The sequence below is a fragment of the Aspergillus pseudonomiae genome (assembly GCF_009193645.1).
Source record: "Aspergillus pseudonomiae strain CBS 119388 unplaced genomic scaffold BDV37scaffold_6, whole genome shotgun sequence".
Lineage (NCBI taxonomy): Eukaryota > Fungi > Ascomycota > Eurotiomycetes > Eurotiales > Aspergillaceae > Aspergillus > Aspergillus pseudonomiae.
The window spans coordinates 604,619-620,715 of NW_022475998.1; the positions used below are offsets into that span (position 1 = coordinate 604,619).

Below are 16,097 nucleotides of genomic sequence, written 5' to 3' on the forward strand. Positions count from 1 at the left end.
TATGGACGGGAGAGTGACGCAGTCGAGTTTCCAGCCGAATAATATTTGCGCCGAAGCAGAAGAGCGGAACACCTTGACTATTTCTCAGGTACCGCGAATTGTTACAAAAAAAACGGGAAATGGGCATTGCCACCTTGTCCACCAAAGGTGACCCCAGTATTGTTGCTTATAGACCAAATATACAAGGTGATACGTGGAAACCTGCAATCATTAGTCGCCGCGGAGCGGGCGCACTGGTGAGAAACCGTGCGATCTGCTAGTTGGCCAACACGTACACGCGGAGGCTATGCAATGGGCTCTGATATGCAAAGTCCGACTTGACCTATGCGCAGTGTCCAACATGCTTGAGGTCGAAGTGGGTCTCGTTTCTATTCCTGTTCCTTTTGGTACTTCTGCTGTCCAATAACAAAATATAGAGCTAGTTTGGAACTCGTTCCAAATTGATGTTTATAATGTTGGTATTGTTAGTTACTCTACCCTAAATACCGAGGGTGAGAGCATACATATGACATATGACAGATATGGTCTATGCGCATCGGAATCTCCTAGAGGGGCAGGCAGCTAATTTAATCATGTCACATCATCCGGGCCCATGCAGTACGCTACAAGCCCATTTATTCTTTTTGGGAAGGTAACATCCCGGTCCACACGCACACCACCAATCATAGGCCAAATATGCAAGCTGATATCTGGAAATCTGTATGTCACTTGCCGCGGAACGGACGGCACGGATGGACCGGTGGCAAAGTGAGTGATCTGCACTGGGAAGCCCACTTGTTCTGTTCTGGGGTGGTGGTATAATCCAGGTCCACTTATACACCACCAAAAATGCTTGTTTCTCGGCTCATTATCTACCCAGTTAGATAAAGGATATCAGGGGAACTTTAGAATCAAGGAAAAGATGACTGCAGCTAAAATCTTACGTAGTACTCTCTTAGTAATATTTCAATTGGTAACTTAGCCCTTGCTAGCTCACTTAAACTTATCTATATATGAATTAGTAGGGTTACAATCTCACTGGAAGGGTTTTCTGAGACAAAGAACAAATCTACGACAAAGCTAATCTTAGCTAACACCCTGTTCTCTAGTTTAATAGAGGATGAGGTATATATTATTATACCAGTATATATATAATATTTGTATTTTATTTACCAAGTATTAAATCTTTACGGTCACTGTAAATCGATATCCTGACTTATGTATTATTTATAATTCTTAAGCATGTGACCCGATGATATCATCTATAGTACCATTGCGTATAGGGGGCTGAAGAAAAATATGAGTAAACTATGGAGTGTGAAATGCCGTAGATTTGCTTGTCAGATACCGCCGAGATTACTCAAGATCGATACTCGATTCCCTTTTTCCTGGGTTTACCACTCGAGCCTAAGCTCTGAGAGGTGAGGAGTCTTATTCCAGAGAGTGTAGGGGCATGAGACGCAAAGAACTGGAGAGTGGTGAATGAACCATAGACCAGAAGATCGAAAACGTGTTTGGACCCGAAATGGTACAGCATCGGTCAGTGCGTACTGAGAAGATTCATCAGAGGATACGAGGAACCAGCTCTAAAATTCTATGGGCAGGAGGTGTACCAGTACTATACTCAGTGAGCTTGTGTGGGGAACCTGGCTTATGCTTTAATTGCAATTCTGGATAGTGATAAATTGACAAACTCAGTGCGAAGTGGAATAGCTACTGAACTAGCGTTCATTCAATTTCGTACGTGAAGCTCCTTCGTACCTTCTGTCCCAGCCTGAGACAGTCCTCTCTGCTCCTTCTGCTGGCCACGGAAAAGTATGCTAGGTAGCTGAATACTTTGGCCTTGGGTCCGAGTAATTTATCCCCCTTTTTCTTCATCGTCTTGTAGTCTACAACGGCCAATCGTAGATCTTCATACCGCTCCAACATCTCTTTGCCAGCGTCAGGACTTTTCATCACGCCACTTTTGTCCTCCGGAATGATGATGACCTGAAGCCACCATTGTGGGCCATGGGAGAAAGGTACGCTCAGCGCACGACATCGATCAAAGTCTCCGAGAGCGGCCAGTATGTGATTGGCATAGTAGTCCACACCGTAGGTCAACAGCGTAGCACTAGTTACAAAATAACCTCCCGGTCGAGCATTGATATCATGCAGGTAGAAGGAGGGTTCCTTGTTGCCTTGTAATCGATCGCTGGGATACAAGTCGACAATGCCATCACGCGTATCGTACGATTTGGAGGCATAGCGAATTCGCCCCTCGCAGTGAAAGACGCCAGTGCGGAAGCCTTGTCGCAAGAGAGTTTGATGAATTGAATCCTTGGTAACTTGAATTTCTTTTGGGGAAAGTCCTGTCGGGAGAACCATATCTGTCTCCATGAAGGAACCGTTCAGTGCATTCCCAGCCTTTTCGCCAGCTTTGGGGAAGTCATCTGCAACCTCAAAGAAGATGATATCCCCTTCGATTAAAACAAAATTAGCATCAACTTCGGGTCCCTCGATATACGGCTCAATCATCACATCCGACCGCGGGTTTGGCCCTTCACTGTGTCGACTTGAAGCCCGCGCGACTGCTTGAATAAGTTCTTCTTGGGTCTGCACTTTCGCAACACACTCACTACCCCACCCCATACAGGGTTTCACGATTACAGGGTATTTAATGGGTGGATTCGTCTTGGACCGCAGCCGTGTGCGTAGCTCGTCGATATTGAAGATCTTAAATGCTCCTCCGTTATCGGGCTCCATCTCTCGCGTCTTGAATTTGTCTCCAGCAATGATGTATGACTCGGGTGGCGCAGACCGGAACCCCAATATTTGACAAGCTCGTGCAGTGCTGATTGCTCCAGCGTTGTTGACCGTCACAAGCGCGTGGATAGGCTTGTCGTAGCTACGCACCGCGGCCACGATGCGGTCTACCAACCCTTGGTCAGCGGTGATATCGGTTGGAATAAAAGCTTCTCGTAAAAAGTTCCAACGGTCATCGTCCAGAATCACCACCTTGATCCCCAATGATCGAGCGGCTTCCCATATGCGCCTCCCGCTCTCCAGGTCCTCCTTGCCTTTGATCCACGCGATGCGTTTCTCTTCAATTGGCTCAGGCGAGATCCATGCGAATGATAACCTGTTCGCCAACTCGGCCTCTAGATTGACTAGCTGCTGTTCACTCTGGACTTGAACGGCTCCAACAGCATGGTGCAGAAGATCAAGTAGGCTCAATGGAGACTTACTATCCGGGCGTCGGAAATCAGGAGCTTTAATCTCTTCTCTTGGTGTCAGGAAACTTTCGAGACTCAGCGCATACGCGTAACCTTCCAGACGGCGCTCAAGGAAGTCGGACCTGACCGTGAAGCCAGACGTTACGGGTAGAATGAACTTGATAGCAAGAACGGAAGATACCGGCAGCGACTGATGGAGAAGACGAATGAGAAAATTGGATGCACGATCGTCCGATCGTAATTGCAGGGCATCAAGTGCACCTGACGTAGGCAGCAGCGCGGCGTTATTACCAATCGACAACAGATGTAGTGTCACATCCAGAGTTCTATGTAAAGATTCTCCAGGTTCGACAATATTGAGTTGCCACAACCCGTCGACATAGACTACCAACAACAGTAGTGTTCATTGAGAGGCAAAAGTGCAGCGAGGCTGAATACCATCCTTCCCTTCTACCTTGTATTGGAACTTGATTGCCTCCGCATCAGGCATAATGAATCGTAAAGAGATGCCGATTAAACTATGATGAAGACGGTACGTGTGATGTCGGGTGCTCTCGTCAGACAACCAGGGGCAAGCGACGGCACTTTAACTATTTAACTGGTACGACATAGAGATAGACTCTACTGGTCACATGCCGAACACTGTGCGTAGATAAAACCCGGCTTTGCATACCAAAGCCCAATCTATCAGGTTAGTATGTACGTATCGGTTAACTAAAACAGTAGATCACACGCCTTCTCAATGGTGTTTCGCAAACTTCATAGTGTGCTCATATTTTTTCAACCTCTTTTACACAGTGGTACTATGGTATAACGTTATTCGGCTGTATACCAGAGGACGATAAATGTATTTTGACAATATTTAGTACATACCGGATTTACAGTACCTTTAGAGATTTTATATTTCAAAAGTAAAACATAAATACAGTATATCTATTTATATAATAATATTTAACTTATTTCCCGCCGAGCTAGAGGACAGGGAGCCAACTAAGGTTAATAATGGGGTTGCTTCTTACCCCCATGTAGAGAGTGGTTAGATTATACCTGGAACAGAACAAATAGGGCTGCAGCACACATTGCAAGCTTTTTTACGTCCCCGCCCGTTCCGCGGCGCGTAATAAATAAAGATTTACATATCTCACCTCATATTTGGTCTATAGTTGGTGGTGTAAGTGGACCTGGATTATGCCTTCCCCGAACGGAACAAAATGGCCACATAAGCGACCCCGCCACCAATGTAATCCATACCAAATAGCCATTTCGTATATCTTGATACATCAATGAGATTATTTGTAAACCATGATCCAAAATTAGGTGTAATATACAATGGACTCAATAATAATATACTGAAAACTTGATGAGTAAGATTCAACATTGAGTAAAAAATACCAACAACTGCACTGTACTTTTGGCAATAAATATCACTTCGTGGAATTTTAATATCTACTCATATTTTCATTTTTTGCAAAATCATATTTTCTTGTCCTAAATGAATGGTATAGTACACATGTAGTTTTCAGTTATTCCATACAAATTCCAGGGCACGCAACCCCTAGCATAGGCAGTAAATCTATAAAAATACAGTGGAAGATATTGGTAGCTTACAGAGTTTACGCGGGCTACTAGCGTCAGACAGGAACAAAGAAGCAGCTACCTCACCGCATTAGATTCGTCGTCTCTGGTACGGAGCAGATCGGCGGTAAGCCTTGTGGCTGATGATGGTGTAAACTTTGATGTTCCCACATATCCGATTTGTTGTCAGCTCCCAGTCTCACTCGTATATAGGTAATCATTGGAATGTCCATTGCTGGTAACCGTTCACCTGTCTTCACCATTCTCCAATGCAATGGCGAGGATTGTTGATGAATCTCTCTCGGCTCGAGATGCTACAGATGAAGAGATTGGGTCTCTGAGACATGTCGTTGACAAGCTACCCAGAAAAGTCTGGGTCTCCTTGATCGTAAGTGGAGCAGAGCGCTTCACATACTACACAATCACAACTCCTTGGCGTAAGTGCACAGCGAGATGATGGGACATGATATGATACACTGCTAAGACATAATGGCAGAGAACTACATACAGAATGCTCCGGGTGATGGTGCCGTGCCAGGTGCTCTTGGGCTAGGGCAGTCTCGCGCGACCATGATCTTCAACGCCTTCTACTTATTCTATTACTTGGTGCCCATCCCCTTCGCCCTTGTGTCGGATGCATGGCTAGGGCGATACGTGGTTCTCTGTATCAGCCTGAGGTGCGTGTTAGCGTGTCATGGCACCAGGACTTGGCCAGCTTGCTAACACAATATAGCTTGTATTTCTGTGGCACGCTCGTACAGTTTATAACGTCTCTACCCTCGCTTTTTCGCTATGAATCTGGCCTGGCGGGCCTTATTCTCTCTATGATATTAATAGGTCTTGGTGTTGGAGGAACAAAAGCAGCAATCACGCCCTTCATCGGTATTTTACCCTGTGAAGCACCTTATCTTGGATTGAATCTAATAAAGGCATTAGGAGATCAATACCCGGTCAAGCCTCCACAAGTCAAGACCCTGGCAACCGGAGAACGCGTGATCATAGATCGAACTTTGACCTTGCAGTATATATACAACGTCTACTACTGGCTAGCACTTTCAAGAATCAATGGGTGGCACAGGCTAACCCATAGTAGGATCACCAATATCGCCGCACTCTCTATTCTGGCGTCGACTTATCTCGAGAAGGAACGTGGCTTCTGGGCGGCCAATGTCCTTGCGTTGTGCTCATCCTGGATTGGGGTTGCCTTGCTTGCTATATTTGGCAAGGAACTCGGTGCGTCCCCGCATACCAACGTTAGGGTCTGGCTGATTAGTTGCAGAACGGTACCCAGCTCAAGGTGGTGTTTTGTTAAAAGCTGGAAAGGTTCTGACATATGCTATCCACGATAAGTTCAAGATGGATGCTGCACGACCACACTACCAATTAGAAAAACACAATCGGGCAGTCCCATGGACGGATCGTTTCGTTACAGAGATTCAAAGTGGGCTTCGTGCATGTCAAGTCATGTAAGCTTTTCCCCCCTGGAATTCTCCCTTTGGGATACGGGACACGAGAGCTTACTGGCCATGTGACGGATAGGGCGTGGTTCGTGTTGTTCCATCTTGGCATCAACCAGATGACCAACAACCTCGTTTCGCAGGCAGGCGAGATGCAGCTTGCCGGCTTTCCCAACGACGGCATCCAGGTTCTAAACCCAATTGCCTGCGTTCTACTCGGCCCCGTCATCCAGAAACTACTCTTCCCAACCCTTGCGAAATACCAGATCCCCTTTGGTCCCCTCATGCGCATGACTATGGCCTTCTTGACAATGGCAGCGACGTTCGCTTACGCGGCTGGAGTGCAGAAGATGATCTACAATTCTGGTCCCTGCTACGAGGCTCCATTGGTTTGTCCGGCAGCGCAAAGAGCCGGACAGCCCGCCTTGCCTAATGAAATCAAGGTCTGGGTGCAGACGCCTATATATGTGATCTTAGCTGTGTCTGAAATATTCGGCTTCGTCACTCTCAGTGAGTATAGCTACAGCAAGGCACCTAAGGATATGCGCACTGTAGTCCAGTCGATGAGGCAGCTGAGTGCTGGCATTGGAAGCGCTATCGGTATAGCTCTTGGTCCGGTTTCACGTGATCCAAAGGTATTATGGATGGACGTCGGACTGGCAGTAAGTTTGGGGCTTTCAGGGCCGCTGTTTTGGGCGGTTATGGGTCACCTTGAAAAAGAAAAGGACGATATGGACACGATGCTTCTGAACGAGGACCGGAGTAGGGAGGCACACACTGGGGGTGAGGTCATTTCAGGAACTAAAAACTGAATATCTTAACCGACTGATATTCGGCTGTACATACATACACTTTTAGTAAACCACATTGCAAAAGAGGGTACGATAAAGGCTGCAATGTGGGACATGCGGGAGTGGAAAGGTTGGTATTATAGAGCCTTGGGAATTGCCAATGACCTACTCTGCCTTGTGGAGCTCCAGACACTGACTGTGTCTCATCTTGTCCCTCTCCCGAGCAGCGCTCCTACCAGAAGTCACATAGCTTCTCCATGGTACTATTTAGAAATACTGAGCAACAATTAGCTGGAAAGTCTTGGAGAGGGGGACACATACCGAGGAGCTAGTATTTCTAATTTGTGTAGAAGACACCGGTTTCTCGTTCTCTGCTGTACATAAAAGTCCGCGTGGTAACCTTCTTCAGAAGAATTCGCTTCCTCTGTATTAACTCCAGCACTACACTGGCAAGTACCATGTAGAAATGGGATTAGAAAAGTATGATTTGGAGAGCTGAAAATTGTAGAGTTTAGGCAGAAAGTCCTGAAAGCAAGATACTAATGGAACATCTACGTCTGATTGGTAACCATTTACCCTACAAAGAAGATTAAAACGCAGGCTAGAATGTCTAGATGGGTCTCTCCATATTTCACTATCGGCTCACTATAGCTGATAGACATCCTATAGTTTTTGTCAAGGTATCGTGTTATCTTATATTGCTAGATCGGCTAATTAGGCAAACGTCTGAGATCAATACGGAGTATACTCTATGCAGAATTGAATATCGAAGTCGCACTTGTCAACACCCTAGATTACGAGGCAATGCAATGATTTGGATTCGCTTGGCATTTCGTTTGCCATAAAATAAAATACCACCGTCTGTGTGGGTGACTTAGGACTATGGGGTGTTAAACCGATCGGATGAACGAGCTCGAAGGTGATCCAGCCGAACCAATTTTCTGAACAAGGTGATTAAAGAAAGAACGAAAATCATGAGGCCAGGTTCAAACAGATCGCTCTGATTAGACATCGGCAGAACCCACCATGGACCGAAAACCCATGAATAGGTATTATAGTTATGAAAATCAGAATATCAGTCGCCTTCAGGCTGACACCCTTCTGGAGTAGGTCCATCGAGTACCGGCTATACGCTACCATCAGTCTGAGTCTTCCAACTGGACTTCCAGCCAGCACTATCAAACGGCCACCCAACCAATCCAATACTGAGTATTGGACTCGCTGCGATCTCCTCCTCTTTCGCCTTGAGTTCATCGACGTCCCAGTTCGCCCACAGATATTTACCTTTCAAGAAATGTGCTTCGCCGCTTGCGAGCCAAACATTGAAGCTTGCCGGCAGAGAAACTGAAACAAAAATTAGTCTATGGAATAAAACTTTAATCAATCCGCGTGCTACTTACCATTATCCGCGAAGCCCATAGCAGCAACGCCGCCCGCTTCCCTATTCATCGCCGTGTCCACCACGCCCGGCTGTACATGGAAAACACTCAGCTGCGGGTTTGCAAAAGCGAAAGAATCCCAAAGTCGAAAGACCGCCAACTTGGCAATGCTATAGGAAGAAAACCCCGAGGTAAAATTGACATGTGCTGCAGACGAAGAAGTCTCGATGGCAACTGCATCCTTTGACGCATACCGAAGGAATGCCTGCGCGATGTTCAACGATCCTTTCAGGTTCTGTTGAATGGCATCGAGAAACTTGTCACCGTCCACATCACCGACGGCATCCTGAGGGCCAATCACCGCCGCGTTGCTGACGAGAACGTGTACATTTCCGTCGCCGATGAATCTACCGAACACTCCATCAACTTCATTTTTCTTTGTAATGTCGGTAGAAGCCACGAGTACTTCCACGCCAAAGCATTTGGTGTCGATGGAGACTTTCGTGTCGAGAAGGGGTTGTTCTCTACGACCGAGGAGGACGATACGAGACGCGCCTGCTTCTGCGAAATGGCGAGCGGTCTCTGCGCCGATACCGGTTCCTCCTCCAGTTATTACGATGGTTTTTCCAGTGGCGGAAAGCTCGGGGCGGGTGGGAGATATGGATTGGTATGTTTCCGTGTGCCACTTTGAGGTTGCGGATGGAAACGGAGCCATGCTGATTGTAAAATGTATACAGAATTGGCAATAGCAATTAGGCGATTGGATGTATTGCTTGACAAGGAAAATATCTGGGAGAGGCATGCATACATTTAAATATACTCGAGTACGTTACCTCCGATACCATGGTGGCGTTGTGCAATTTGAAGCCAGCCTGATGATCATATCTGTGAGGCCAATATGAGTTCTGTACTCATCTTAACGTCTAAATCCAATGTCGTTAGAGAAAGGGAAGTTCAAGCGGCGTGCAATCCGTCCAGAAAGACGGTTACAAAATGTTCCGGAATACTTGGCAGGTGCAAATTGTCCCGCCTCGAAGTGTGTTTAGTACTGTACAATAAACATCGCACATGTAAGCCTTTTTGAGGTCGGCCGCCAACTGGCTATTTTTAGTAAGAGATCTCAGTGCTGACAAATGCTATCGAAATTTGAAAATGGCGCCTTTATATCAGACATGTCGGAACTCCCAAAGTTTTACGCGGTCAAATTTGAAATGTACGAAGGACAAGTGAAATCTGTTCTACGGTGTGGACGTTGCAATAAACCATTCGATAAGGGTGAGTTTCTATTCCCATCAGGTTTTATTCTCTCAGACCGAGTTCTGTCTTAAAATGTGATACCCCTAGAGTCCACGCTGAAGAGACATGGATATTACTGTCGATCCCGAAGAGTGCGAAGTGACATTCGGGCTCGATCTTGTATTGCCTGCGCGAGAGGAAAGGCGCGTTGTGATAATAAGCGGGCCGAATGCTCGAGGTGCGAAGCGAAAGGCATTAGATGTCAGTACCCAGCGACAACGTCCAAGGGTTCAGAGCCAAGGACTCAGGCCCGTGAGGACGATGAACAGATCGAATGCCGGCAGCAGGTCCCTTCGTCGGTGGCAGATGTTCCCGGGGCTGGAAACCCTCTGGAAGCGAGCAACGGTGGTGATGTACCTCTCGATGGAGCCATAGCACTCACAGACCCCGAATTCGCAGTTCTTGGAGGGAGATATGGTAATGACATCATACCATACCTTGATTTCAGCGATCTCCTAACTGCACATATGGATGACGAGAACGTTCAGTATACTCCATCAGGGTCGTCATCGTACATCTATCATTCGACATCTTCGACCCATGAAACAGTTCAAGTACAACAACCCCTATCTTCTCCTAAGCCTTCCATCCCGCCTGTACCAACTCAAGCTATCCGATCGCTTGTCAAGCGCCCAAACATGGGAACCGGGACACACAGGGTAGCAAAGCTGATACTCCACAATCTAAAATCTTATCCCCAAATGATGCTAATCCACAACGTGTTTCCACCATTTATCCACCCAGCTATGGTATCTTCCGATATCTGTAACCCCGACTTCGAACCACTCGCCAATTGCATCGCTCTGGTGCATATGATCGGTAGCGGGATCCAAGCGAGTCGAAGGTTGTTCTGGAAGAACGTACGGATGGAATGTGAACGGTTATGCGAAGAGGTATGTTGATATAAGTCTATTTCGAGAAGATGAAGGCGTATAATGAGCTAATAAGCAATGTTAGCACCTGAAGTTAAACAAGTGGGAACTGCTGGCTGCCATGCAAGCCCTCTCTATTTATATCATCATTCGATTAGACGAAGGCGAGATGGAGTACAATAACTTTGATTTACTGTTGCTTAAGACGATCACAGTAAGTCTAGCTTTAGTATTTCCTCCCTTTACGCCATCCGTAATAATATAATCTAGGCAATGTCTAAGCAGCTCAGCGGCAGTGAGCTTACAAAGAATGTAACATTTGCGCTACACAACTCCGATCCTAACAACAGCTGGAAGGAATGGACCTTTGAGGAGTCAAGGCGAAGGTTGGAGTCCCACGATCTCTCCTCTTTTACAATACGATGGAGATCGAAGTGCTGATTGAGGCAAAGATTATGCGTAATTTATCGTGTCGTGAATATGCTAGTTTACTTTGAACCGGCAGCAATGTGTGGTTTGCAGACGGACCTTATTATAGCACCCCTTCCCGCAAAGAAGCAGCTGTGGGAGGCAGGAAATGAGCTTGTATGGAAGGCAGAAAGTGAAAGAGAACCTGGGATCCAAACTGCGTTTGGGCTGGCTGCCAACGGCGATCTAGTCAAACTCGGGGAAGGTCAGTTGTATTGTACTGATGAAGTACTGACTCAGAAGCCATTTACTACCAGAGGCTCGGCAAATTGGGAGGAGTGGTGCTCGGGGATGGATGGCTTTGGCGGGCTTATAATGCTTGCTGCTTCTTTGATCGGGTAGGTGCCAATACAGCGATCGACAGCTACTCCGTGAAGAACCTCCCATAACCACTTCCTAGCGGCCATGGGCATTTTTCTACCGTTAGTATTTGCTGTTATGTCGCTTCAAACACGGTTTTCATAGGGTTAAGATACTGCATACTATGCACAATCTGTACTCTAGGGATATGTAGCTATTATAAACCGATCTATGTTGACGACATATATTGTGTTTCTGTGGCGAGTAGGCTTGTATCAAACCTAGAATCGCGGTTTACAACAGTGGAACACAATAATGCGCGATTCGATTTGATATCAAGCCACTCTTCAAGCAGGCTGGACGAATACAAACACCTTCACAGCTTCATGGATGTGTTTGGACGTAGTGCTGACCCAAGGGGAAACACAAGATTTGTCAGACGGTCATAGGGAAATAGTGCGAGAGGAAAACATACCAGAGGTGGCCATGGAATCCTCACATGGTCACCCTCCACTGTGCCCGAATTCATATTCTCGACACCAACACCAGTGGCTATTTTTTTTTCCATTTTTTTTTTTTTTTCTCATGAAAGTGCAATGGTTGTCTTCATGAATCCCCTAAAATCTCACCCAAAGGCCGAAATTAGACGGAGACGGCTGCTCGCTTTCCGAAAACGGAATCCGTTTCGACTTAGATTATAAATTTGCCCCAAATTTGACCGATAGATAACGCGACTTGGAGGATTCTCAGGTACTCAGTTCCCTTGAGCGGAGACTAACCCCAAGTTAGTCTGCTGTGGACCCATCTAAGTGGAAAGGGGCGCGATTTCGAGATTTTGAGATTAATTTGTGTGCAGCGGAGACTAAACCAAAGTAGGTCTATCGTGAACCCACCCAGTGCCGGCATTTGTTTGGGTCAAGAAAACAATGCCTGTGCCAACACCCTTAACATGATCATAATTCGTACTTCAAACTTATAATTATTTTCTAACCGGAGAGTTTGGTGGACTGCATTGCGAGTATACCTGTAAGCTGTCAAATTACTGGAGAGTCCTGTATACTCTTCGTCGGTTTAGTCGGCAGTATGAGTGTCAAGCTTTGATAGAGCGCCTGGCCCTGGTTGAGAGTTATAATGTCCATACTAAAGATTGAAGTCTCCCCAAAACCTAGCTTATCAGGGAAATGTGTCTGAATATTATCCTTGGTAACAATATACTCCGTAAAGAGACTGTCCACGGGCTGGATAGTGTTGGTACTGGGTACAAAGCCGTAGATACAGTTGCCCCTCTTGAATGGCTTCTTAGATGTGCACTGATATCATGGATAGTTACGGAAGCACGGAGATCGTCAACAAGTAGACCTGGATTACAAATACATTCCGACATATTTTTTTGAGATACACAAACCTTTGTGGTCCGCTCTGCAGACCCACTTGATCCATGCCATAGTACAGAACTGCGAAATATACTCTTGGAGATTTGTTCCTGTCAATCAAATTGCAGATGGACTAATTGACTAATAACACTCGTGATAGTCTCTATATACATGGCTAGGCATACACCTCATCAAAAAAATCCACCACCTGCACTTTCGCCAAGCATCCCTTGACACTCGCGACAAGCCCCAGATGCACCCGATCTTCCTTTACAAAGTAATCACGGTCCCGCTCATTCGCAAATACAGAGACAAAGACATGACTGATTTCATTCTGCCGGTAATACGTAATCAGCCGTGTCCATAGAAAGCATAAAAAGGGGACTGCGAGAAGACTACCTGTAGCCCTTCAATGGAATTGTCACATCCGGCTTTCATAGATACAATATACGGCATCTTGGTCTCGGGGTGGAGACAATTTTCTCGGAGAGCTCGTACTTGACTGGCGACCTGCTTTAGGGGTAAGATATTGTGTTCTTCATGGATGGCTATTTGGCACAAGTTAAGGAGCACCAGGGTGAACGGGGTGATGTCGCTGGCATTTATGGGGCAGTTAGAGAGGAGGGTGGGTTGGCCTATGAGAATTAGGGATTTTTTTTTTGGCTGCTTGCTGAGCTTTGCGTTGAATGTTAGTAGTGTATAGATGTAAATGAGCCCCTGATCCAGCAAAATTCACAGATTATTTCATGGCTTTCATTGCTACCGAGTGTACACTGTGGTCAGGTGCTGGGGAATTAATAAATGCTGTGCACCCTTACCAAGGGACATGAAGATGTCAAAGGCTCTTCAATTCCGGCAGTGCAGTCTTCTGCTATGCAGATTCACATAGAAGTCAGTAAAGGTAATGGACGCATAGAGAGAAGTCACAAGAAAATAGTGTAGGGATGATTGTAGGGTCACATGGATCACCTGAATTTCAGATGTAGGGAGAGCAGGACAATACGATATCTAATAATCAAGCAGTCAAAGGAGCGTATGAATCAGCGATAGATATGTGGGACTGATTATCCTGACCGCCGCAAGGAACGGAACTTAGCTGCTTATCTTCTTCACCAATCCGGGTTGGTGACATGGATCCTAATAATATCAAGCAATGCTGTCACGAATGATCCCCACCATTGGCACCCCTAGCGAGCCCTTCTAACCCTTACGACAAGAGGTTTCTTATCCCAAAACCACCAAATCCCCTGCTTCTCCCACGCCGGCACATCTACCCCAGCTAGATCATATCTCCACAACAAGCGTGCCAATATAAGCCGCAGCTCCATCCAAGCCAAATTCTGGCCAGGACAATTATGCGACCCCAGCGAAAATGGATTGAAAGCTTCCTTCTGCTTACTCAGATCGCCATGAAACCGCTCATCCTCTCCCAGCCACCGTCTCGGGGCAAACTCACTCGGGCTCGTGAAGTTGTGCGGCGTGCGGTAACTAGCAAGCGGAGGGATCGAGACGATCATCCCTTGTGGCACAAATTGCCCAGCTACCCTGGCTCCACCCCGCGGGACCTGCCGTCGCATGGCGTCTGGAATGGTTGGGCAGAGGCGCATGCCTTCCATCAAGACTGCATCGAGGTATGGAGCAGATTTCAGCCGGGTGGCTGTAATGTCCTTTTCCGTGGGGAAGATATTGTGGAGCAGGTCTACCAATTCACGGAGCGTCCTCTGGTCCCCCTCCCGCAGAAGATAATTGATCACGCCCGTGATGACGGTGGTAATTGATTCACTCCCCGCCGCGACGATCAACATCGAGTTCACTTCCATCTCCTCCTGCGTCATGGCGCCCGACGCTATCATTGTTCCCACGAAGTCCGGTCGCGTGGTAGTACTAGGAGTCGTCGTGGCCACCCGCTGCGCCACCTTTTCATCGGTGACCTTCCACATCTCCATAACCGGCTTCAGTGCATCTGCTGGGGTAATGGCCATGAGTAAATGATAAAGCAGAGGGTAGAATTTCATCGAGCCAACGATAATGGCAGCTTTGAACTGGCTCAGTGTCTGCATCCAGGGATGGTACCGCAGACCCTCGAGGCACCCGAACGAGCTACCCCAGGTGAGATCCCCTATCACGTCGAAGGCGAGGTAATTGATCCATTCGACGAGGTCCACGTCAGCGCTTTTAGTGGCACTGTCACCCCCACTGCTCGCAATCCTGGCGTCCAGTTTAACAAACAGTGTATCGATATATTTTTGAAGAATTGGTTCCTGGAGTGCAGCGAATTTCTCCGAAAAGCCTGGTGCCAGGTTCTTGCGAAGCCGGGTATGGTCAGCCTCCGAGCATGCAATCAGATTTGGTGCCGTTTTGCCGGGAGGTTGGTCTTTGTATTGGTGCGGGCGGACGAATTCACGATCTGAGGTGTAGATGTCCCGCCAGGCGCGGGGGTCCACGAAGGAGAGTTCTTCGGGTGCGACGCGGACAATGTCACCATACTGGGCGTGGAGGTCGTGGATACGATGGGGGAGTTGGCCGCGGATGTTGGCAAGGAGAAAGGGGAAGCGGAATGCACGCCAGAGCGCAGGGCCGGGGTAGCTGGCGAGAGGATGGAGAAAGAGATTGTAGATGCTGAGGGTGGTGATGTACTAATTTCCAAGTTTTGCTTACATGGTCTCCGGAGAGATGGAGAGGAGGACTTACGAGGATAAGCAGAATGGCTGCAATGACAAGCAGAGCCATTGCGTTAGGGGTGAAGGAGTAGAGGAGCGTTGGACTGGGAGATATTGAGAACACAAAAACTGACACATAAAACCGGCGAAGTGGGAAAGTACAGGGTGCGGCTGTGTTAGCCACATGGCGGGCAGTCTTTTCCATGCCTGCCCCTTTGTACCCCAGGCAGCTCCGGTAACGATCACACCATGATTGGCTAGAGGCGGAGGCTCGTTCTAGACCAGCATGCGGGCTAAGCATATTAGTTAGGCTGATACTAAAGAAGATCCGGGGTTTGACTGGAACCAGCTGACTGCACTCCCTGGGCCCCGGTTCAATCATGGCCGGCCAAGCACAGATGCGGCCCCCACAATAAGCACTAGGCAAGGTTACGTAGCCCCTTAACTACTCCGTAGTTGGCACAGGGATATTCCAGGTTCAGGACAAAGAGCGGCCCAGACAGGGTCATGCCAGACTCCCGGGGCTGTCGGGCTCGAGATGTGGGCGAAATAGCCGTCGGCTCTTCAGCAGCATCGTCGTGTAGTTCAGCTTCTATGTTTGAGCCTAGGAGCAGAAGATGAGGGGCCGATGGCTCTCTTTCTGGCTCACCTCCCAAATCATCTCCCTTTCAAGCTCCGCTAGACGAGAGCGCAAGGACTGGACCATACTAGGATCACTTAGATTTTCCATTT

At 47.4% G+C, this 16,097-nt stretch overlaps 5 protein-coding genes across 5 annotated transcripts; 2 read left to right on the forward strand and 3 right to left on the reverse strand.

Moving 5' to 3' along the window:
* Positions 1-1,707: 1,707 nt before the first annotated feature.
* BDV37DRAFT_296032 (ATP-grasp domain-containing protein) lies at positions 1,708-3,684 on the reverse strand (the record flags this gene model as incomplete). Its single annotated transcript, XM_032090026.1, has 2 exons — positions 1,708-3,578; positions 3,633-3,684. 2 exons carry the CDS (start codon positions 3,682-3,684, stop codon positions 1,708-1,710), a joined length of 1,923 nt encoding a protein of 640 aa, XP_031945895.1.
* A 1,359-nt stretch (positions 3,685-5,043) lies between these two features.
* BDV37DRAFT_268553 (POT family-domain-containing protein) lies at positions 5,044-7,038 on the forward strand (the record flags this gene model as incomplete). Its single annotated transcript, XM_032084204.1, has 6 exons — positions 5,044-5,206; positions 5,266-5,446; positions 5,503-5,651; positions 5,706-6,002; positions 6,049-6,235; positions 6,309-7,038. 6 exons carry the CDS (start codon positions 5,044-5,046, stop codon positions 7,036-7,038), a joined length of 1,707 nt encoding a protein of 568 aa, XP_031945896.1.
* Positions 7,039-8,143: 1,105 nt separating this feature from the next.
* BDV37DRAFT_268554 (SDR family oxidoreductase) lies at positions 8,144-9,111 on the reverse strand (the record flags this gene model as incomplete). Its single annotated transcript, XM_032084205.1, has 2 exons — positions 8,144-8,361; positions 8,418-9,111. 2 exons carry the CDS (start codon positions 9,109-9,111, stop codon positions 8,144-8,146), a joined length of 912 nt encoding a protein of 303 aa, XP_031945897.1.
* A 1,327-nt stretch (positions 9,112-10,438) lies between these two features.
* Positions 10,439-11,522, forward strand: BDV37DRAFT_238810 (uncharacterized protein; the record flags this gene model as incomplete). Its single annotated transcript, XM_032080883.1, has 4 exons — positions 10,439-10,585; positions 10,650-10,778; positions 10,835-10,944; positions 11,011-11,522. 4 exons carry the CDS (start codon positions 10,439-10,441, stop codon positions 11,372-11,374), a joined length of 750 nt encoding a protein of 249 aa, XP_031945898.1. The 3' UTR covers positions 11,375-11,522.
* A 2,370-nt stretch (positions 11,523-13,892) lies between these two features.
* On the reverse strand, positions 13,893-15,435 carry BDV37DRAFT_279065 (cytochrome P450; the record flags this gene model as incomplete). The annotated part of the gene is made up of 2 exons (XM_032086250.1): positions 13,893-15,341; positions 15,397-15,435. The coding sequence occupies 2 exons, from the start codon at positions 15,433-15,435 to the stop codon at positions 13,893-13,895; spliced, it is 1,488 nt and encodes a 495-aa protein (XP_031945899.1).
* Positions 15,436-16,097: the final 662 nt, after the last annotated feature.